General features: G+C 47.5%; 2 protein-coding genes across 6 annotated transcripts in view; one reads left to right on the top strand and one right to left on the bottom strand.

Annotated features, from left to right (window-relative positions):
- Window positions 1-4,114: 4,114 nt before the first annotated feature.
- On the bottom strand, window positions 4,115-21,122 carry stk11ip (serine/threonine kinase 11 interacting protein). Its single transcript, XM_023810102.2, has 26 exons — window positions 20,964-21,122; window positions 20,226-20,293; window positions 19,787-19,989; window positions 19,314-19,388; window positions 18,973-19,068; window positions 18,647-18,754; window positions 18,425-18,496; window positions 17,928-18,057; window positions 17,634-17,737; window positions 17,370-17,459; window positions 16,788-16,829; window positions 16,532-16,702; window positions 16,368-16,449; window positions 15,229-15,612; window positions 14,927-15,132; window positions 14,732-14,842; window positions 13,535-13,703; window positions 12,566-12,726; window positions 12,020-12,308; window positions 11,011-11,123; window positions 10,357-10,454; window positions 9,411-9,592; window positions 7,519-7,603; window positions 5,895-5,980; window positions 5,571-5,797; window positions 4,115-5,348 (listed from the first exon to the last, which is right to left on the bottom strand). The coding sequence occupies exons 2-26, from the start codon at window positions 20,290-20,292 to the stop codon at window positions 5,208-5,210; spliced, it is 3,492 nt and encodes a 1,163-aa protein (XP_023665870.2). The 5' UTR covers window position 20,293; window positions 20,964-21,122; the 3' UTR covers window positions 4,115-5,207.
- A 695-nt stretch (window positions 21,123-21,817) lies between these two features.
- LOC111842941 (anion exchange protein 3-like) overlaps window positions 21,818-22,237 on the top strand; it is a 42,755-nt gene continuing 42,335 nt past the window's right edge. For 4 of the 5 annotated variants that reach the window (XM_023810096.2, XM_023810100.2, XM_023810099.2 and 1 more), the window contains exon 1: window positions 21,818-21,963. The gene's annotated coding sequence lies outside the window, so the exon portion shown is untranslated. Of the gene's footprint in view, window positions 21,964-22,007; window positions 22,230-22,237 lie in introns of those variants that run through there. The other variant, XM_023810097.2, reaches the window with a different exon arrangement.

Genomic DNA, 22,237 nt, shown 5'->3' on the forward strand with positions numbered 1-22,237 from the left:
CTGTAAAGGTCTTGCACAGGTATGGAAACCATGTTCTGCCCATTTTTAGTACAGTCAGAATGAATGATTGCACTGTTGGTGCTGTATTCACTGTCCCATGCAAGGTGAAATTAACTGATTATTCTCAAACCCAATGAGGCAGCCTGGTGCTAATTAATACAGGAACAAGGTGCTGAGAAACCAGTTTGATTAGCTATTTGTGTCGATTTCCTCCTGAAGTCCAAAAACATGCACTTAGACAGACTGACACCTTTAAGTGGCTCATAGTGACTGTCCTATAATGGATTGGTATTCCATCCAGGCTGTCTCCCTGCTTTATGCTCTGTGCTTCACAAAATAAACTCCTTTCTGCATGGAAGGCAACACATCTCCTAAGCAGTTAGCAAACAAGCATTAATTAGTAATGCTTTGCTGTAGAACTGTAGAGAACCACTACCAGCCTTATATTAACCCAGAGCATAACCTCTAGCCACTGCCTGAGCAACTGCATGGGGCTGAAGCAACAGCAGGTACAGCATCCAAGTGTAGGAGGAGAAGGAAAATCTGCTCATGTCAGTTACCACTGGCAGGAATGACTCTTACTGAACCCGCTGTACAGTCACCCTTTCCAGTCACACTTTCCCTTTCACACAGTTTTTTTTAAGAATTACAAAATGTTGCCCAGCAACAAGATTGGCTGTCTGACTCTAGACATTGTTGTGCAATTTTAGCTGAACTTAAAGATAAAGGACTAACACAGCTTCATGGTGGTACATAAGCTCTGGGGAGTAACCAGGGGCCGTGGGATGGGAATCATATTTTCCATTTATACAGACAACATGCCCCACCCCAAACAGTATGGAAATAGGTTTCACATTAAATACTTCTAACACTAAATACATCCAGCAGCTTTTGAATTTCCCTCCCAAAGTGTTTTTTTTTTTTAAATTATCTACTTCAAGGGAGCAGCTGATGCAGTTATACTATAAACAGTGTGTAAGTATAAAGTGCTTTTCCATTTTTCCAAGATTTAAAAAAAAAAACTGTCATGTTGGTTTGGAAAAGCTTCTTATTCAGGAAATACTGACTTCAGTTTGAAAAAGGTCCTGGAGACCTTTTTAAGTGGCCCAGACGAGATGTTTGAGGTTTGGCCTATGATAAGAAGCAAATGATATTTGGTCTCCCATTGGTCACGGGTCCAGAGGAGAACAAATCAGGAAGATCTTTTGAGTCACTGACAATCTCCTGGCATTCACTGCTCCTGAGCCCACTTGTGGTCCAGCTTTACATGGTGCCTTTTCCCTCCTTTTCAAAATGTCCTCTGCCTTCTATTTCCATGTGCTGCGAGATGCCTTTTCACCCTGAATGAAATACTGGTGTCTTTCCTCATGTGTGCATGTCCGTGTGCATGCATGGATGCAGCTCTGCATATCATCCTTACTGCTGCTACTGCTTACTGACGACCTTCAGGGTTTGGCCTTCCTGGAAGAGAATGTTCTCCATTCTTCTGGAGAATTACACAAGTACACAGTATTCAGCCAGAATAGAAAATGTATCTATGGAAATATAAGAGATATTATTTCCCAAACCTCTGACTGGAGCGACACCTTCAGTGACCCATTTTGAAGTGAAAGTGCCCGTTACCATGTGTACCTGCGTGTTGCAACGACCCTCAGGTTCATTTGGCATGTAGGGCCTCCATTCACTGAGACTATACATCACGTGGTCAAACTCTGGCAGACAGGCAGGCAGGGATGGCTGCCCAGAGCGCGCGTGCGCGCCCACACGCCCACACACACACACACACACACACACACACACACACACAAACAGGTTTGTAATTATATCTTTGTAGGGACTCACCATTCATTCCTATGGGGAAAACTCTAATTCCAACATGACAACCTTAACCACCTCCCAGCCTTAACCTTAACCTTAATCATAACTAACCAAACAAAATATGAAACTTTTGGCATTTTTAGTTTTTTGATTGCATTCGCAGATTTTTGTGGGTACCTGAAAAATGGTCCTCACGACATCAAAAGAACAGGTTTTTATTACATTGTGGGGGACATTTGGTCTCCACGATGTAATATAAACCTAATCCACACACACACACACATACACGGACACACCGATTTATCCACAGGTCTCCTGGGATGGGCTGCAGGGCCCCCCTGGCCTTGCACAGGACACACATCTGGAAGATGGATCATCTATGAATAAAAAATATTCAGTTGTGTTCAGAATAATAGCAGTGTGTCTAAAAAAGTTGAATAAAGTTGAAAATCCTTATAATAGTTTTTATTTCGATACAAGCAAATGCATTGAGAACACTACAAATTCTATTCCAAATCAAAACAAGAAGAGAAATTCATCACATTTGTGTTATTCCTTTACAGAATGTGAAGGAACGGGAATATTAGGCTGTTCAAAAAAATAGCAGTGTCCACATTATTCTTTACAAACTCAAAGATTCACTGTATGACCTGTAAGATTTTGCTTTCATTTGAATCATTGAACTAATATTTAGTTGTATAACCACTGTTTTTAACCATTTTTGATGTCACCCCACAAGTTTTCTATTGGATTAAGGTCCAGGGATTGGGCTGGCCACTCCATAACGTCAATCTGACACTCAGGAACCAAGATTTTGCTCGTTTACTGGTGTGTTTGGGGTCGTTGTCTTGTTGAAACACCCAATTTCAAGGGCATTTCCTCTTTGGCATAAGGCAACATGACCTCTTCAAGTATTTTGAGGTATTCAAACTGATCCATGATCCCTGGTTTGCGATAAATAGGCCTGCCACCGTAGTATGAGAAACATCCCCATATCATGATGCTTGTGCCACCATACTTCATTGTCTTCACAGTGTACTGTGGCTTGAATTCAGTGTTTGGGGGTCATCTGACAAACTGTCTGGGGCCCCTAGACACAAAAAGAACAATCTTGCTTTCATCAGTCCACAAAATGTTGCGGTGTTTCACTCTAGGCCAGTCAGTCAATGTGTTCTTTGGCAAATTATAACCTCTTCAGCATGTGTCTTTTTTTCAGCAATGGGATTTTGCGGGGGCTTCTTGCCAATAGCTTGACTTCACATAGGCGTCTTCTAATTGAAACAGTACTCACAGGTAACTTTACCCTTCTTTGATCTTCCTGGAGCTGATCATTGGCTGAATCTTTGCCATCTTGGCTATTCTTCGATCCATTCGAATGGCAGTTTTCCATTTTCTTCCACGTCTTTCAGGTTTTGGTTGCCATTTTAAAGCATTTACAATCATTTTAACTGACCAGCCTGTCATTTTCTGCACTTCTTTATGTTTTCCCCTCTCCAATCAACTTTTTATTCAAGCTACGCTGTTCTTCTGAACGTCTGGAGCGACCCATTTTACTTAGAATTTCAGAGAGAAATGCACTATAACCAGCATGTACATGCTGCCTTCCTTCCTTAAAAAAGGTCCATAATTGGCACCTGGTTTTTCACAGAACGAATGACCTCACCAATTGAACTTCACACTGCTATTATTTTGAACACGCCCCTTTCAATGAATGATTCAATTACACAGAATCAGCAGCATGCATGTCGTGACTGTTGGGTCTGTTGGTATTCCATTACTCTACTACACCTACTAGTAAATTATTTGCCATGTAGAAATATAATTTCTACCAAAAACAGTGATTGATCTGGTTAGTGATGTTGGACTACTATTATTTTGAACACAACTAAGGAGGAACAGAGCACACACAGTGAGAGCCTGCCAAGCACATGAGATGGCATCCTCGAGCTGGGATGAATGAGTCAGCCGACCAAGGCCACCGTGTCATCATGCCACCCCCGCATGGTCAGGATGATGGGGTCTGTGGCCCTTCTGAGATTCTGATGTACCACAGCACAAAGCCTCCAGGAACAGGAAGAGCTTGTTCATTATGCACTGAGGTGTCTGAAGAAAGTGCGCTCCTGCATGAGCATGCTACAAAGAGCACCGCAGAATGCATCATTCATACTTCAGGAAGCAAGGAAGGCGAGGGTGGATCCGGCCCTGATCCGGGGTTTAAGCAGAACATCTAATAAATCCCATCTGTGGGGGGGGGGGGCATCTAGTCCACCCTAAAGAGAAGCTAGGACTTGCAATGGCGTGTTTACATTTTATTTTACTGACCGAAGAGCACTACGTCCATTTTTACATTACGATTCACACAAAAGCATCATATAGAATGAGAACAATGGATTTCCTTCTCAAATAAAATCTGCACCTTTTCCCACACATCAGCTTACAGACAACAAGGCAGATGACACACATGGTAGAATAAATACCTATTATAATCTTGCATTTCCGAAACTCATCCATTCACTATCTACAGTGTCCTGTGACCCAGGGTTAAGGGTGAAGGCCAAGCCCCCTGACGCACTCCTGTGGAATCCGGCTATCAGATGGGACTCCACGGCTCAGAGCAGCACGCTCCATATGGCATCCACTCTTACACTAAACATGAAGATTCTCAGTTTGAGAGGGTGGTCGAGTTGAACTGCCAGCGATTGCCCACGGTGCCCATCCCAGCCTGGTATCCTGACACAAGCTGTCTGCGGCTCCCCAGCCACGTCCCCGGCACACCGCAGCAGGAACTTTCTGTTTTTACACGCTAATGTGTTTCTTTATTGCTGCTGTCTTCTGTGTACAAGATAACCACAAACACAAATATTTGTTTCACTGCCCTTTTAAGAGTCTCTGACACTCATGCTCAGCCGAGGAAGTATATTTGGATGGATAAGCCTTAAGCCTACCCAGTGGACTGTGGGGCCTAGTGCTGGACAAAGAACTGCTCTTGGACCTCCGAGTGAGCTGTCTGCTGGAAGAGCAAGACTCACGCACACCCCTGATCACTAAAAACAGTCATCAAATTTTGCACAGCTCTGATTGGAGTCTGGCTCGTATAAACAAAGACATTCCCTCCCTCTGCACAGTGTAACCAGAACAAATCTACCAAAACCAAAAAAAAAATACTTTCCATCATTTGTGCCAAATTTTTTAAACATCAGAAAAAAATATAAAAATAAAATGAGAAGCAGGAGGGAACACAGCGTGAGGAGATCTTTGGAGGCCTGGAAGGGGGGGGCAGAAGAGGGCATCCTGGGTAATCTTAGAAGAATCAAAAGAGCTTTTCCCTTTGGAGGCATCACATGGACCCTCCGGTCCAGCCATCGTTCTGGGTTGGAAGCAGTGGCGTGTCATATTCCGGACTCTATGATGTTCGTGATCAGCTTGACTCCAAACATGGCTTCCCAGTGGGCCTTGACCCAGTCCACCAGGCCCTGGGCCAGGTCCTCGCTCTCAGTCTTCAGAGCCCATGTCTTCTGTACCTGCAGCATCTAGGCAAGTAAATGTCATGGGTCAGAGAAGGAGTAGAAGGGCGGGGGGCCAGGGCCGTCTCACACCTGACACTGACACTTCCTGTTTAAGCCCTAAGGGGTTACCATATAATTTTATTGGAACTGTTCCATGTTTGTTGCTCATCTTCTAAATGCAGTGAACGATTCAGCATATCTATGAGCATCACAAGGTTTCCTACACTTTGAGGATAATAGACCCACCTCATCATAAAGGTTGATGTCAATGCGGAAAGGGTCACAGGAGAACAGATGGATGGAGCTGACACAACTGACTGGCTGACTCTCCTGAACTATGACCTTTTCTCCATGGAAAGGTGTGATCTCATTGGATGAGGAGCTAGGCGGGCTCTTGCTCCATTGGTGGTCTTCCTTTAGCAGGTAGAGAGTATCCTCAGTGGCTAGCACTGTCACTGGGGTAAAATGGCCGTCTGGGAGGTAAAAAAAAAAAAAAAGGTTTGATTTGGCACAGTTTCACAAGATGTTTCACACTGAATTTCACAACTTCACAACGGGGTTGGTCAATACCTCGTTGCACAAAGGCCAGCAGGTAGAAGAAGTGCAGCTGGAAGTCTTCCACACCATCAGAGGAGCTGGTGTCATACACCAGAGACCTGGGGGGGGGGGGGGGGGGATGCAGAAGAGGGCGACATTAAGCTCACCATGTCCATCACCACACTACACGACAATGCTATTTGTTCTTGGTTTTCTTGTAATAGTCATCAGTTTAACTCTCTGGGGTCGAGTATGTCGTCGGCGACATCGCGTACTTTTCGCGTCTATTTCAGTTTATATCTCGCTGAAATCTTAGTAGAATCATGAAAAAAAACGCTGGCTAAATCCGTAATCTGTGTTCTTTTCAAAACGTCCATTGTCGGAAGTATTAAAGTTTTTTTAATTAGGTTAAATTGGGAAAAAATTAAACCATGTCATCTTACTTTGTTTTACCTGCATCGGGGGCGTGTAGTACCGCTCTCACCCGAAGATCGCTATTCACATTCTAAATAGCCGCATTAGCACGTATTCAAATCGCATTCGCATGGTAATTTGATTAACAGCGCAATGGTGAAACGCGATCCAGATACATCCCCTTCAGCGCCATAAAAGGGGGTTGGGGACGTGGCCAGGTGACAATGGCTCATTCATACACATGAAAGTTGCTACATATTCAATGAAAGGAGCCAGAAATAGTGACATGACTTAGGTTTTTCTTATTTATTTATCCAAATGAATGTTGCATCTACACCATTTAGTCATCTTCATGTAGCCAAGACTTTGGTGATCAGATATCTGGGATCAAAACAAACTGCCAGCATTGCTTACTATGTACTTTTATAATGTTTCTGCAAGTGTTCCAAACTGCATTTTGCAATGTCTATAATTTGATGTCAAATTTCAAACTTAACAAAAATCTGACATATTTACAATATATATTAAAATAAAGATGAGTGTAATGGCAAAACAAATATATAAGAAATAATTTATTTGCCATGAATTAAGTTTATGATATTTGAAGAAATGTGTGATCATGCCCCAGTCAGTGAAAGTGTGTTTCCTACCCCTAGACCCCAGAGGGTTAAGCTGAGCTGACATACTTAAGCTAGGTGTGGTTTATTTCGTTTAAAGGAGGGGAACGCACAGCCATAAGGTGATCGCTATCGGAAAAGGAAACAGAGAAGGGCTCAATCTACCTGACTCATGATATAATCTTTCATTGCCGAATTTACCCTTTTTAAATCACTGCATTTCCCCAAATATCTGGCCCGGAGCCTCCCTGCCCACCCACTCTCACACCCAGGGCACAACAGGGACCATACGCAGAGATGACGAGGACACTGGTCTAGTCATTCCTGCAGGTCCTGGAGCTGGACAGAGTGGCCAGGCCCTAATTATAGCTGAAAAGGGTTAAGCTCTGGTTAGAGACACCAGTCATGAGAGAAATTAAAGAGCGGCTTGCTGGGCCCTCTAGGCATGCTTAGCTGCTTCCAGTGCTCTCCACAACCTCTCCAACATCAGTGTTCATCTTTAACCGTAAAAAGGTCCAGAGCTAGGCAGCCGCCTGACAGACACAAGCTGTGTGACCATCCCTTGAAATAACAGATCAGAGGGCAACATGCGACACACAGAACAGAGGGGGGCGGGCTGGACATACCAGAGGGGGTGCTTGGGGTGCAGTCGCGAAGTGGAGATGGAGCGCAGATGGCTGTCACACTCGGAGGCCAACTCCCGGGCGATGCCTGATGGGGGGTGTGTATTACATATCAATAAAACATATCCTCAGGCATTTTTCAGAGTTTGCAAAAATTCTACATTTATAAGGGTGTTAAAATAAGCTAAAATGAGCAGATTCATGACAGTAGTGCTGCCAATGTCATGATGGTAGATATGCCGTTCGCACCATCTGCTCATTCACTCACTGCAGCAGGGATGCGCCCTCATGGAAAAAAACAGACTTCCACCCAAAGGCAGGCTTTCCCAGAGCTAAACCAGCTCAGTTTTCAGTTTCACCAAACTTTCCTGGCAAAATGCTCGCGTAACGTAATGAGTCGACAATCACTGTCACAGCGAAAAGGACAGTAACCCCATCCCAAGCACAGAATTTGTGGACATCACTTGTTTCTCGGGTTGAGGTAAAGGACACCGGGCAGATTTGCTTATTTCCAGAGCAGCTTCCCTGGCCACAGAGTCAGTGGGCACCCTTCTCAATAAACCTGAGCTTGTTCTCCTTCCCTGAAACCGAAGCCCCCCCAGATGTGAACCCTGATGTTCCCCACCATGGTGAAGCAGATAGTCTCAGAATGCACCCCCCCCCGAAAACCCCGACTGGTAAAAAGTCTGCTTTGGGCCAGTGCAGGCTCTTGTGTCTTGGGTTTTTTTTCTTTTTTTTTTTTTAAATGACGCAGTACGAGTTCCTCTTGATTTATAAACACCTGAATGCTCTCTGACACCAAGCAGAACTATGTGGAGATCCAGGAGCATCTCAGAGGTCAGGGTCAGCGGTTCAGCTGTGTACCACCACCTTCCCACAAGAGGAAATGAAATCCAGATCTAGCAGATACCCCTCTGAGGTGTGCAGCTGAGGCCTGGAGAGGGTGCAGACCCCACCCCCTTCTGGCCTGTGACTGCAGTGCTGGCAAATAGCAGAACCTGCCACTTTGGACCTGGGGGGGTGGCCAACGTCTGTTCTGTGTTGCGTAAAACCAGTGCAGCCAGGGGGAGATGTTTAGCTACAGTGATCACTGACTGCCGGTTCCTCCCAGGAAGAAACATGCAGCAGCCACTCAATAATAAGAAAGCTGGGTAAATATGCTCCTTCAAGGCTACAAAACAGATCCAGGGGGCAGAGGTAGCACCAGGCAAGACGAAGCAGGCATCCGAGATGTGCTCCAACACAGACAGCCCACATTTTGTGGCATGCAGCAGAGCCCGATGGCACAAAAGCCCAGTGGATATTTGTGTGAAACCCTGAGAGATAGGGCCAGCTGCGCTCCCTGGACATTGCTCTGCTGGAGGAACATGCTCTGCGGTATGAAGCAGAAAGCCAAGGGCCTCAAATCAGTTACAAACAAAAGCGGATCCAAGTCATCCCAAAGCAGCCTGGTTACGGGATTCTGCTGGCCCTCCAAATCCCACAGACCAGACGGCAGGCCTGAGCCCCTGCCCAGAACAGTTTGACCCTGGAGAGAGACAGGCCATAAATGGCTGAGAACACACACCCTCAAGCTGGCAGAGCGCCCCAGCCAGGCCAAGCCCACTGTGGCTGATGTATTCTCGCCAGGACCTGTTCACCCCCCCACCCCGCCCCAATCAGGGGGCCAGAGTTGCACCAAGGGGCGGGAGGCTCCCAGGGTGATTAGGGTGTTCCCAAACATGTTGCTTGGGCAAGCCTGAACAGACAGACATGCACAGGGCAGCCAGAGGCACGCCTGGAAAGATGGGGGGGGGGGTGGGGGGGGGGGGTCTTGTGCGCATGTACCATGCAGGTGAGAAAAGGGCTGTGTTGGTGACATGCTCTGGGCGATTGTGGGCAACTCTCCGGCATACCTGTGAGAAGGTTAAAGAACCGCTTGCAGCGTGTGTTATGGCGCACCAGCAGGGTGTAGGATGCGGGACCTCCATCCTCGAACTGCATGTGCAAGCTCTGAGAGCCCAGGCCCACCTCCAAGTAGCAGAGGTCAGCCACACGGTGGTGCTTCCTCTTCTTCAGCCAATCAGACGGCTGGCCTCTGCAAAGGGGAGAGGACAGGGGTCAGGACACACTGGCCCGCTGAGCCTTTGTTTGGCTTGTTTGAGGCTGACATTCACAACAGCATCTCTGGGTGAAGGAGGCTTGTTGAGACTCATAAATAAAGCAGTGTTTCACTTCAGGTCATGGAAGGACATGTTCAACTGAATAAGGTAGCACAGGCTAAGAGATTCCAGATCACAACCAGGCTGAAGAGTAACATCAACATGTTCTTTCATTGAAGCAAAATGTCCAGTACAAGTCCTTTAATTAGGAGAAGGACTGCTTCACTGTGTCAGTATTGAATTCACCCAAAACATCTTTCACCCTAAGAATTGGGACACATCATCCTGTTTGTGACGGTTTCAACAGCACTAAAACCATTCCAAAAAACAGGACACACAGGCAGGCTGGCAGAGACAGACAGAGAGACGAGATCTCCAAGGAGGGATGAAAATGAAATAAAAGTGTCTTTATTAAAAGTTATACAGGAAGAGGAAGCTGAGAACAGGTTGCACAGATGTTGTGAAAGTGGAGGCTGTTTCGACATGCCGCTGAACGTGGATGTGTTTCGACATGCGACAGTGATCGCTTACAGCTTTATACTTTTTTTTTTTTTTCGTCAGACTCGTCACCAACCAGCTGAGCAGGATTAAGGAATGTGTTTGACGCGACAAATCACAGCAGGTAAGCAGCAGGCTTCTGCGCTTGTGATTTAACCAGGTCTCCATCCTGATTCCATGTCCAGAAGGCGGTGAGACTCACTGCATTTCTGAGGTGATCTCCAGGAAGTAGAAGCGCTGGTCTGACACCACCAGGAGGGATGCAAACTCCTCGGCCTGGCCAGACCTCACCACCGACATCTGGTGGGGGGGGTGGTAGGGGGGTTAAGGTCGGGGGGCAACCAGGTAAACTCCAGAGGAGCCAGATGTCAGTAGCAGCCTCTGTGGTTTACATCCCAGCTTGGGAACTAGAAAACACAGCATTCATTACTGACTAGGAGGGACCCTTCTACTGTAGCCTTAAATGGCCATTTTGACTAAATAACTGCTAATTAAACAGAAAAGAATATATGCAGTAAATAAAAATAGACATAGGTGTTAACAATGGGGATCTCAGTATTAGAGTCAGCTACAGTATGTACCAAGATATTACTGAAGGGACAGAATAACGGTATCAAGTGGGTTAAATTAGGGCTGCACCTAAGCCTTGCAGGATGGTAGATCTCCAGGAGCAGGGTTGGGCAACATGGTTAAGGACATATTGATGAAATCCCAGAAGGGACTACAGCGTTGGGCACAAGGTACCACCCCGTTCAAAGATCTCCCTGCATAAATGGTGGGAATGGTGAATCACTCTGGAAGTAAGTGCGGACAGTGGGTGAGGAGCCCTCCTTATGCCATGCCGACACCGCCTTACCTTGAGGAAACAGCGAAGCTCCTCTGAGTCCTCCTCAAACACCTCCATGTCTAGGTAGAGCTTCAGCCGGTGATCCACAGCCTCAAAGTCCTCAGAGAGCAGGTCAATCTGGGCTGCGGGGATCAGTCAGAAGCCACTGATGTGGGCAGGTTATCCCTAATACACTGCACATGCCATAATCAGTGATTCTAGCCCTGTGGGACTAATGCGGGGCCTTAATGCGGAGCTGACGGCCAGTGTGACTCCCTCTCTCAAACACCATAAATCTACAGGCATCCATTAAAAAAAAAAAACACAAAAACAGAAATTAACGAGCAAAAGTGGCACTAAAATGTCAGCCAGTAATATTTTTACAGACTTAATGGACGGTTAATTTGCAGTCTAAAAAAAAGCACAAGCAAAAATTTGCCATGAAGTGGAGAAACGAGGGAAAGAAGTTTATTTAGACAAGCCTGGAAAATCCTCAACCTGGCAAGGGCAACAATCCCTGGCGGACGGCACAACATGATGCAGGGTGACAGCATCACAGGGTCGCTGGGTCCTGGCCCTCCTCAGTGGCAAAACAAATCGCTAAATTAAAGAGGACCAGCTATGTCAGAGCCAGGAGGAGCCCTCTGCCTGATTAATGATGGGCAGACCACATCAAAGGGGCCTTGCCTCTGAGGACAGACTGTGAAACCACCAGCAGGGGGGCGCTTCTGTATGGAAGCCATGTGGGCCCAAAGCACCAGTCAGGGTAACAGGAGCAGCTGGACTGATTGACAGCATGGTACCAAAACCCCTAGGTGCAAAAGTGTGACGCAGATCAGTGGGGGACCGAGCCCCCTGAAGGTATGCAGGGCACATTGGGGAAGGGACCTCATTCTACCCCTTTGGGGTAAGAATTAACTTACTTTCTTCTGCTTTCAATGGAAACAAGTTAACATTCTGATCCATGTGTTTAGGGCCAGAGGTTGATCAGAACTCCATGCCATTCAGACCTAGACGCCCTCACCCTCGGTGAACCAACCTGGGCTGGACCCCTCAGCAGGGGGGGTGGCGTTTGGCGCGAGCCGGGGCGTGCTGTAGCTATAACTCAAGCTGGTCGCAAAGTCCAATTCCCTGCCGTGGGCTGAGGGAGGGGCCACTTCCACGTGCAACCTGTTGGGGGTGTGGAAGGCCTGTAGCCCCTCTGATCCCAGACAGGTGCTGCTCCTGGCAGTAAGGAATGTCTCAGTGAGCTGAGATTTCTCCTCTGCTGTTTGCTCCTGCGTTGTCCGCGGGGGGCTTGTGCTGCTGAGGGCCTCAGCCTTTGGGTTCTGCAGGCATTGAGGGGGGCAGCTAGTCAAGAGGGGCAGCCATGCTAAGTAGGAATGAAACTAAACAGAACAGAAACAAACAGAAAACAGAAGGGTGCGCTTCAACCCCCCCCCCACTCCCATCTATCTCCCTAAACTGCCTATTTAGTCCATTTAATTGCTAGAAATTTCTAAAATACACCTGAGATTCTCTTTAAATCCTCAGTGGTCACCCTCACATGGCTAAAGTCCTGAAAGGAAGAGCTGGGCAGCATTACCAGAGTGCTGGAGGCGACGGCCCCATCCTCAAAGGTGAAGCTCGGGACGGCATTATCTGCCTCGCTCAAGCACAGGCCGGGAGTGCTGGTGGAGGGCCCCTGACAAACAGCTCGCTGCACCACGTGATCACTGCCACATTTTGGGCAGGCCAAGGCATCTCCTTTGGGGAGAAAACACTACATCAAGGCTAAAAGTTGTCTGGTTCAAATCCCAGGAGATATCATCCTGTAGTTATACTTCACGTCTGATAGAAATGGTCTGTTTTTAGAATGAAAAATTAGCTCTCTGTAAACACGGCCTGCCAAAACACAGTACTGTGTGATTACAGAGCCACACGCAGGCACACTCAGCATCACAGTCAGGCTGTTCCAGGGACCACCTGTCCCCAGATGCCAGCGTGACCAATTCAGATTCTTTGCAGAACCTCCAGTCAGGGGCCATGTCTGAGCTTGTCGGGTTTGGGTTGTTGCTAAGATGTGAAATTGTGCCAAACTTCCGGCGTCACACCAGACATTCCTGCTTCGCTGTCATGAAGGCAACTCGTGTTACCATTCGTTAGACCACAAATCACAGTTTCCACTTCCGTACTCAACTACTGAAAACAACTTGAATCACTTTGAACGGTTTAGATTACAGGAGAAAGCAAGAGAGGGCGTGTTTCAGGAGAGGATCAGCCTTCATAACCACATATGGACAGTGGTTAGGAAGCCATTCACGCAACACTGCCAGTCATCCAAAGGTACGTTAGGGAAACAACGGTGCCCTCTGGTGGCTGATTAGGATAGTAGCACCTTTGACACATTAACAGAGGAACCTTACCATACAGTTAATGCCTGTCTGAATGGGCAAACTGGGCTGGACCACATGGGATTTGTGGGTTTGAGTGGTTTTTCACGAGAGGCACCACTCCATGACACTCTTCACCCCTGCTGCCAGTGCCCCTGTCTCCCTTGGCCCTGCCTCCTCACCAGCTGAGTCCCGTCCTGCTTCCGTGTCTTCGAGCTCCTGGTCCTGGCAACGCCCCCGATGGAGGAACTCAGCTTGACACCTCAGACACTGCAGGGGGGTACCCAGCAGCTGTTCCGCTGCCTGGCGCCCGTTGTCCTCAGCAACATGTGACAGGATGTCAACCAGCGCCTGTGTTGGGGTCAGGGTATGAGTTTTAAGGAGCGCCAGGTGAAACACAGGCAAAGCCCAGCCAGACATGACCCAACATACCAAGGTTTAATTATGGGTTTGGACCCAATTCTGCAAATGAGGCAAGCAAACACACTTCCTTATGGAAATTTCTGAAGCTCACTCCAGATAAAGTGCACTGGAGGGTGGGGGCAGGTGAGAAACAGATCACTCAACAAGAGGCGTTCTTCCACCGTGCCAGGTACCGTACTTTTGGTATGGTACTTCAAGGTGTTGGTTTTCCACTGGTGTAAAAATTGGTACCGACACCAAATGACATCACAAGTCGAGGCGGGTATTTTGTACTGATTTTTTGAAAAATGGCTGTAGTATATTATACGGCTTGGTGATGTGCAAAATTAATACCAGCATCGCATGTTATGCACATGCAATTTTACGTCACTAGTCAGCTATATTAAAATAAGCCTTTTTCTTACTTTCAATTCTGTACAGACATTAAAATTTGCAATTTAAATTATTATTCCTTTGATAGATGTTTTAAAATCAGTTTAACGTTTACCTCCGCTGCTTGTGTAGGAGTGCTGCATGCGTTCTCCAAGACAATCGTAATCATTTTCATCCTTGCCATTTAAATCACTCGAAGACGCATTTGGGAGAAATATATTAAATCCTTTTTTGTTTTATAAAGACCCCCAATATTTATTGCAACAAAATCACATCACTAGGACAGCACGCTTCATTTATCATTATTTTCTGTTTTCAAGGCGGCGTTTGTATTGTGTTTCAGCAGCAGGCTATTTGCATAACCAAATCGACAAAGAAAGCATTTTAAGACCCTCCCCAAAACAACAAAGTACCAAAGAAGTATGCCAGCTGGTTTGGCACTTTCGGTGCTGGTACTCAACCGGAAGTCAATAGAAAAGCGAAAGTACTGAAAGTATCATACCAAAAGTACGATACTTGGTGCAGTGGAAAAGCACCCAAGGTGTCTAGCCTTCAGTCACAGCACAGAAGTACAAGGTCCTCACCTGTAGTGCCACCTGGGGGTTGTCATCTAGCAGCACATACTGCCGTTTACGCCGCATGCGGCTGATGTAGCTGAAGTTCAGGTGCAGCGAAGGCAGCGTGCGCTCTCCTACCTAGTGGGGGGGGCAGGGGGTATTTATTATCTACCACAGGGACATGACGTCAACACAGAGGATAAGAGCAGCATGACCTCTGACCTTGTCCGCCCACACGGCCTCGGAGGTGGTGACGTCCCTCAGGCTGTCCAGCTCCAGTCGGACCAGAACAGCTCCGCTGTGCATATCCACCTCAAGCAGGTGACCTGGTTTGACCCGCAGGAACAGTGGGCAGGGCAACTTCCTGTCATCCGGTTTCCCCGCTGAGTCCAAAATCACTCCAACCAGCAGGGGAAGACACTGGTCCACTGAGGAAAAGGCTGAGGTTAAACTCAAAAACAGCGGCACCTGTTAGTCTCTTTTTCTTAATGGCGCCTTCAGCAAAGTGTACAGGGAACCCTAACCTCCAAGCTCCTCCTCCTCTGGGGCAGCCTCAACACCCACGACTGTCGGGACCCTCAGGCTGGTCTCCAGGGTGGACTCCCCTTCCCCAGGGCTGCAGCCAGGCCACTGAAGTGTAGACTCTGTCTCCGGGTCAGACCCAGTTTCTCTGGGCTCAGGAGGGAGCAAGGGGGTGGGGAGACTGTCAGAGGGGGCTACAGCATGGCCCGTGATGTGGGTAGAGTTGAGGACACAGTGGCCATTGACAGCCAGCGCCCCAGAGGCTGGATCTGTCTGCCTCACCAGCACCACATCCAGGTGGTGCTGATAGCGCAGCCAGTCTTCACCCAGCTGCTCACGGAACACGTCCATCCTCTCGATTTCCTTCTGGTGGTGGAGCACGATGTCTGTGATATGAAACAGTCTCCACATCATTACTGCAGTGTTTATCCAATTGACCAGCGTCTTTTATACAGCACAATTGTAATGCCTAAAAGCTCACTAGTATTGAAGCTCTGCTAAAGCTGCAGCCATTTGATCACAATTCTTAAGGCTGGTTCATACTTCTCCGTACGCGTACTAGGGGACATGTCCACTCAGACATTTATGATGCGTTTGATGTCAATGTGTGCCTCCATGGACAAACGCCCACTGCACTCCAAATTTGTGTCTGTGCAGCGGACTCAAATTTGCTAGGGTCCACTTTAGATGACATAGATGCTTTTGACGAGTATTGGGGTAGTTCACATAACCTATAGTATTTACAAAGTAATACAACTGCTACATAAATGTAAATACATGTGTATGTGAGAGCAGACATGTCTTGATTTTAAAAACTCACACAAGCTAGTTGAACAAAGTTGGCAACCCTGTGAGCCGGCTCTCTGAACTTGTAAAACCTAGAGAAAGGGACACAAACCTCACTGCTATGGTATGTGTACATGGGATATCAGAATAATATTTGATATTATTATTATTATTATTAATATAAAATATAAATACAACACGTTATGCACATGTGTATGTGGCTTGACCAGAGAAGTATGAACATTTCCATGAACGCATACGCAGAGTTCATATGCGAATGTTGCGCTTGTGCGGATAAGTATGAACCAGCCTTTAGGCAATATGCCACCTACTATCCGTCAGCAGTACTACTCACCGTGCCGGATGACCATGGCCTTGGACTCATGGTCTGTGTCACTTGGCTCAGAAATGCTAGCTCTCCTCACACGCACCCTGTTCTGTGACACAGGAGCAGCCCCCTAAGCACCAAGTACAACGGAGCCAACTGGAGGTGGCAGCACTGACACGGGGGGGGCTCACCTTGGATTTCTTTTTTGGTAACCGTGTCACCCCCGGTTCACTCACAGAGAGGCTGTCACTCATGTCCCCACCTCCGCTGGAAACTTCTGTGGCCCCCCGCTCGGGCACTATGGCAACTGGAGGCATGGTCTGCCCCAGTTGTCCAATCAACTGCCCTGACTTGGGCAGAACCTTAAAAGAAGAATGACTCTGAGTTTTGGAGCCAATGAGGTGTTAACGCTGATCTCAGAGCAAAGCCCAACTTCCCAATACTCACAGCCAGCTCAGAGGATGTCAGGAAGCTGCCGTCCAGTTTGAACTGTAGAAGAGATAGAGAATAAGTTATTGTGGGCCATGCAAAGGCAACTTCAAGGGGCCCTGCTAACCACATTCCAGCACATTTCTGTCTACTGAAACAGATGCTGTACCCAATTGCCCTGGCCAAGTCGGCACATATGGCCAGGATCTCAATGATGTCAAGCTTTGAAACACAAGTAGAAGTCAGTCAGTGAACAGACTAGGGACAATACAGTGTGTAGCTCAGCAGGTCAGATCAGAAGGGTTAGGGCTTTGGAACATCTGTGTCCTTGAGCAAGGCCCTTAACCCCCAGCTCCTTGGGCACCACAACAGGTGGCTGTCCTTCGTGGCCAGCTTGCTCTCACCTATGGAGAGCAAGCTGGGGGAGGCATAAAAAGACTTTATTGATCGCTGTGGGGAAATGATCAATTATTACTATTATTACTTCACTCACAAAGTTTCATTCTAGGCCCCCGATTCTGTCCACTTCTTCATCCGCTATGCCCCCTGCTGGCTTAGAATGTGAAAGGTTGAGGTCTGATGGAGGAGAGAGACCCTTACCCTGCTCAGCGCCGCCTTTGGGGAGAGGTGTTTCACCGTGCTGGTCCTGTGGCTTCTGTGGAAGTACAGAGGGTTCCCTTCCAGCTGGAGCTGAGGCAGACAGTCAACAGGGTCCAGTTAGGGAGCCTTGTTGAGCAGCTGGGAACAGGAAATGCACTCTATACAGACAGTTAATCACAGCACTGTCATATATGTGTGCGCCAATGTGTAAACAAAAGAGAAAATCTGCAGCCACAGTATCCCATTCTGCTACAAGGGGCTCACCATGCTGAGGCAGTGCAGGAGCGATAAGGGTGCGAGCTGGGAGTGCTCCAGCAGCAGGTTGTATGCCAGGTCCAGATGCTGCAGGCTAGAGAGCTGCTCCACCCCTGCAGACAAACAGTGTTACATGGATGGATGGATTTAGGGGAAATTGACTTCACCAGGTGGAATGAAGCGAAAGTTCTGGAGAGATGATGGAAGCAGGAAAAAGCGACAAAGGGGCTGAATTGCAAGTTTTACACCTGTGGTGATGACACGGTGGCTCCCTCTAGTGATAGTTCTGGGGTGCAGCCTCACCATTGATGGTCTCCAGCTCATTGTTCCTGAGGATCAGTGTGACAAGCCGGGCACGGCCACCCAGACCCAACAAGGGCATCCTCTGCAGGAAGTTGTATCCCAGGTTCAGGTGCTCCAGTTCACTGAGAGGCTGCAGAATAAAGGAGAGCCATGATCACACAATGAGAAGCAAATTTTGGATTCCTGCCAGCAGGAGGCAGTGTGGCTAACAATAAGAATTTGTTAAGGTGCAGTGACCTTTTATATCAAGAAAAATGTACATCTTGCCCCAAATAATTTTCATTTCACATTTCACAGTGTGACATCAAGTGTCAGAGGGATGTGTTCATTTCACGGTGGTTTGAAGCAGTGGTCAGTTCCTGACTCACCCAGCCAAGTAGCTGACAGTGGGGTGGAGTTTTCACAGGAATGCTGTGCTGACATCACTGTCATTACCACTCATCTATTTAGCAGAAACACTCCTGGGATGGAGGATGAGAGGGGGTGCAGGAGCTTACCAGGAGGAACTTACTGCAGTCCTGTATCTTGTTGTGGCTCAGGTCCAAGGACTTCAGGACATTGAGCAAACTCTGGATGGCAAAGCAGAGTGCGATGAAGACATCACATCACACAGTGGCATTGAGGAAGACCCGGCAGCAGCCTGCAGCTCATAGCTACCATGAGGCTGGCAGGGCAGATATGGGTTCCGACAGATGCTCAGGAACACCTCCTAATCTTACCAGAGATTCGTCGAGGCTTACGACGGAGTTGTAGCTGAAGTTGAGAGTGTGCAGCTCCAACCAGGGCATAGCAGAGCTGAGGTCCCCTCCGCAGAGGGAGAGGAGCTCCTGGGAACACGGACACGCACACAGACACATGAGAACGTTACCAGCAGCAGAAGACTCTGACAGATTAAATATTCGCTACCCTCCAAAGCATCCTCTGACGGAGCAGAGGCTGGGTGTGGTACACTAATTATGACGACAGTGAAGGTCTCACCACTGCTGAGGCCATATAAAATTATTAGTAGCTGGGAGGGCCTTGTACACGCCCCATATGGACCTACCTCCAGGGAGCTGATGCTCTTTGAGCACATAAAGACCTCCAATTGGGAGTAGACTGCTCTGAGGCCCTCCAGACTGTGCGGGGGCACACGCTTCAGCTGGGATATCAGACATACACTGCGTTAGAGTGCAGGTGAGCACATAAACATACACACGCATTCAAACAGGTATTAGGCCAGGCACAATGGAAGTGTGTCAGCCTCCGCGTCTACAGGCACCTGAAACTGGCAAAGATCTTTCATGTAAAGCTAACAATAGAGACGATTTTGATGTTAGAGATTCCACCCAGGTGCAGAGTGAAACCCAGTACTTTTTAACACCTGCAGCTGGGCTGAGGCCTTACCTCCAAGCACCTGAGGGACTTGAAAGGGAAGATCTTCACCACAGACTGCAACCTAGGGCCAGGAGGGTGAATCAGCTACGTTCAGACCAGGGAGAAGACAAAGGACAAAGAGAGAGTTAAACATTCCCACCTACGAGGCAATTATCCAAAAACCACTATTCCCATCAAACCCCTGTGAGAAACAATGGTGAAAATATTTGCAACAAACCCTCCCAAAAGCAGGGATTGACTACCATAAGCCAGGAGTCTGTGATGATTTACTTTTGAATGATTTTACTGGGATTGCTGGTACAGTTTTCACAAGCTGCAGAAGTTACTGTACCTTAGTACAGAGAAACTTAATTGTTTTACTAAAATATCCATCTGCAGAAACAGATAAATGCACACAGATGTGTAAGCTGGCTAAAAAGCTTCTACAAGCAGGTTAAGGATATCTGATGCTTTATTTAGCACTTTGGCGCATATGCTCGCACCTTGAGGGAAACCGTCTTCTGCAGGATGTCGAAGAGGAGCTGCAGCTGCAACAGGGAGGAGGTGTCGGCCGGGTGTGATGGCAGGGCCAGGAAGCCATGTTGGTGCGTCCGTGACAGTAGGTAGCGCTCGAAGAGACGCGTCAACTGCTGCAGGTGGGTCACTTTCAGCGTCAGCGTGCTGGTCCCATCCAGCACTGAGTCGCCTTGGTGACAAGGACACAGGAGGGTAACAAATACAAGTTAAAATGCAGGGTGTTTTCACAGGACCTTTTCACAGGGAGTTTAACCTGTGACATCACATACATGTCCACCCACCGATCCAAACCAATGATGCCCATATGCCAGGTCATGAGAAAGAGACCAAAATGTCATGCTGCCTGATGACCAATAAGCAGTGAATCCAAGAAAAACAAAAGGTGTACAGCATGTGAAGAGTTACCAGAGTTCCTCAGCAGTGTCGCCAGACTCTGTACAAGTGTGGCCTCGCCACCAGGGGGAGCTGACATCCTGCCAAAAGAATGAAAAGCGTTCACATTTACTGCCCTGCCATGATGCACCATTTCACTTCCAGTCCAGTCAAAATTAAATGAACCGTCTAACATGTATACTGTAAAGGTACAAACACAGAAGAAAGAAAGAGGGAAAATATAACTAACCATGACATTAAAAACGCCCTATTCAGCAGGATCTGCTGGGTTAAGTTTTAACATCATATGTTTAAAGTTCAACCCGCAAATTTGGATGTATTAAATAAAGGTTTCGCGTTTTCGTAACTTATAAAAAGAAGTAAAATACGTTAAGCAGTTTCGCAAATTAAGCTTCCCGACGTCCCCACTTCCACAACGGAGAAGTAGATGTTACGCGTTGGGTGCACAGACAGAAATTGTCTTTTAACAGCACAGATGACAAGGGGGACTACAAGAAAACTGTTTTATAAGGAATACAACCCCACAAGCATTCTCTATTGCAAATGTTTGGATGGAGCAGGCTCCGACAACATTAACAAGACAATTAACACGACATGTGATGCCGAACACACGGAAGTTAAATGCTAGTGGAAATGAAGTGAGATGAAGCATCAGGAGGCGCCAAATTGCGCAGACAATAATGACACATAAAGCAGACCGACCATCAACAGCCACGAAAGAAACGGCCATGCAAACTCGGTGACAGGCACCTTTCACGCCTTCATAGGGCAGCAGTCTCGGCAGGAAAACAGTACAATCTGTAGGTTCCCAGCTCTCCTAAACTGGAACTTTAAAGACGGGCTCCATAACTCGGTGACATCACATGTCTTTTTCCTATTATTGACATGTACTACACTATTAATCACGTGATCAGTCAGCAGATCACTCTACGGCAGCTGCAAAGGGGCAAAAAAAAAAGTCGTAGTGCGTACCACTCGACTCGTATGTTGAACTAGAGACCCACACAGAGTAAAATTCTTTTGATCCGTTTTCCTATTTCTCTTTCAGCATACGAATTTCCTGGCATTGTAGGCATAGCAGTAGGGTATGCTACGTTCCACACATTAATTATATTTTGCATTGATTCTATGTAACGTGTAAAGCTAAATGGACATCAACTCAATGTCTTAAAACAAAGGAGCGAACATGGACTACTGTTATATGTTCACATGTATGCGCAATGATTTGAGATTCCCAAATTAAATGTCTCCCTTAATTAAAATTTAAAAAAAAACTACAGGCATTGGCAGTGCTGCACATTCCTTGTGATGACACCAGCGTCAGTCATATCTGCAGACAGATCTTAAAACAAGAGTGACGCTGGTTGAGCATCCGCAACCTGCATGGTTACATTGTCGCACCTAAAACAATAACCTTATTCCGCTTCATTTTTTGTGTAGACATCCAGTACCTTAATTCTCTAACCATTCTTATACGCTTGACTGTTTTTAAATGTAACATTTTATTGAAAGATCCCCTTTAATAGGGGGGTACTTGTACAGCTGCCTGTATTTCTGATCACCCCCTCCCCCACCCCATTTAAGAGCACCGAACAGACATACACTCCCACGAAAGCCGTGCGTTATCCCGAGCATCACGTGTCCGCGGGTCCGGGAGGGTGGCGGCCGCTGCGCTCCGTGCGCTCCACGCCCGCAGCGCGCCGCACCTCACCGCACGCCTTCCGCCACGACAGCCTCTACCAGCGCACAGGTAGGCGAGCGAAAAACTGTCCCCAGACGGAGGCAGGCTGCTCCTTAAGCGGGATGCCATTGACACGGTTATCGGAATAAGGAAGGATCCCTCCAAGATCCCTTTACGCGCATATCGGGAAGGCGGAATAGCCATACGCGGGAATGACATCCCCTCCAGCAGAGAGGGCTTAAAGCGCAGCGGTCGGGGATACGCGGATACCTTCGCCCGGAGCCACGGCCGTACTCGGAGCGCTATCTGCGGGATGCATGTGGGATCCCGGGCAGGTGACTGT

The sequence above is a fragment of the Paramormyrops kingsleyae genome, chromosome 1, assembly GCF_048594095.1.
Source record: "Paramormyrops kingsleyae isolate MSU_618 chromosome 1, PKINGS_0.4, whole genome shotgun sequence".
Taxonomy (NCBI): domain Eukaryota; kingdom Metazoa; phylum Chordata; class Actinopteri; order Osteoglossiformes; family Mormyridae; genus Paramormyrops; species Paramormyrops kingsleyae.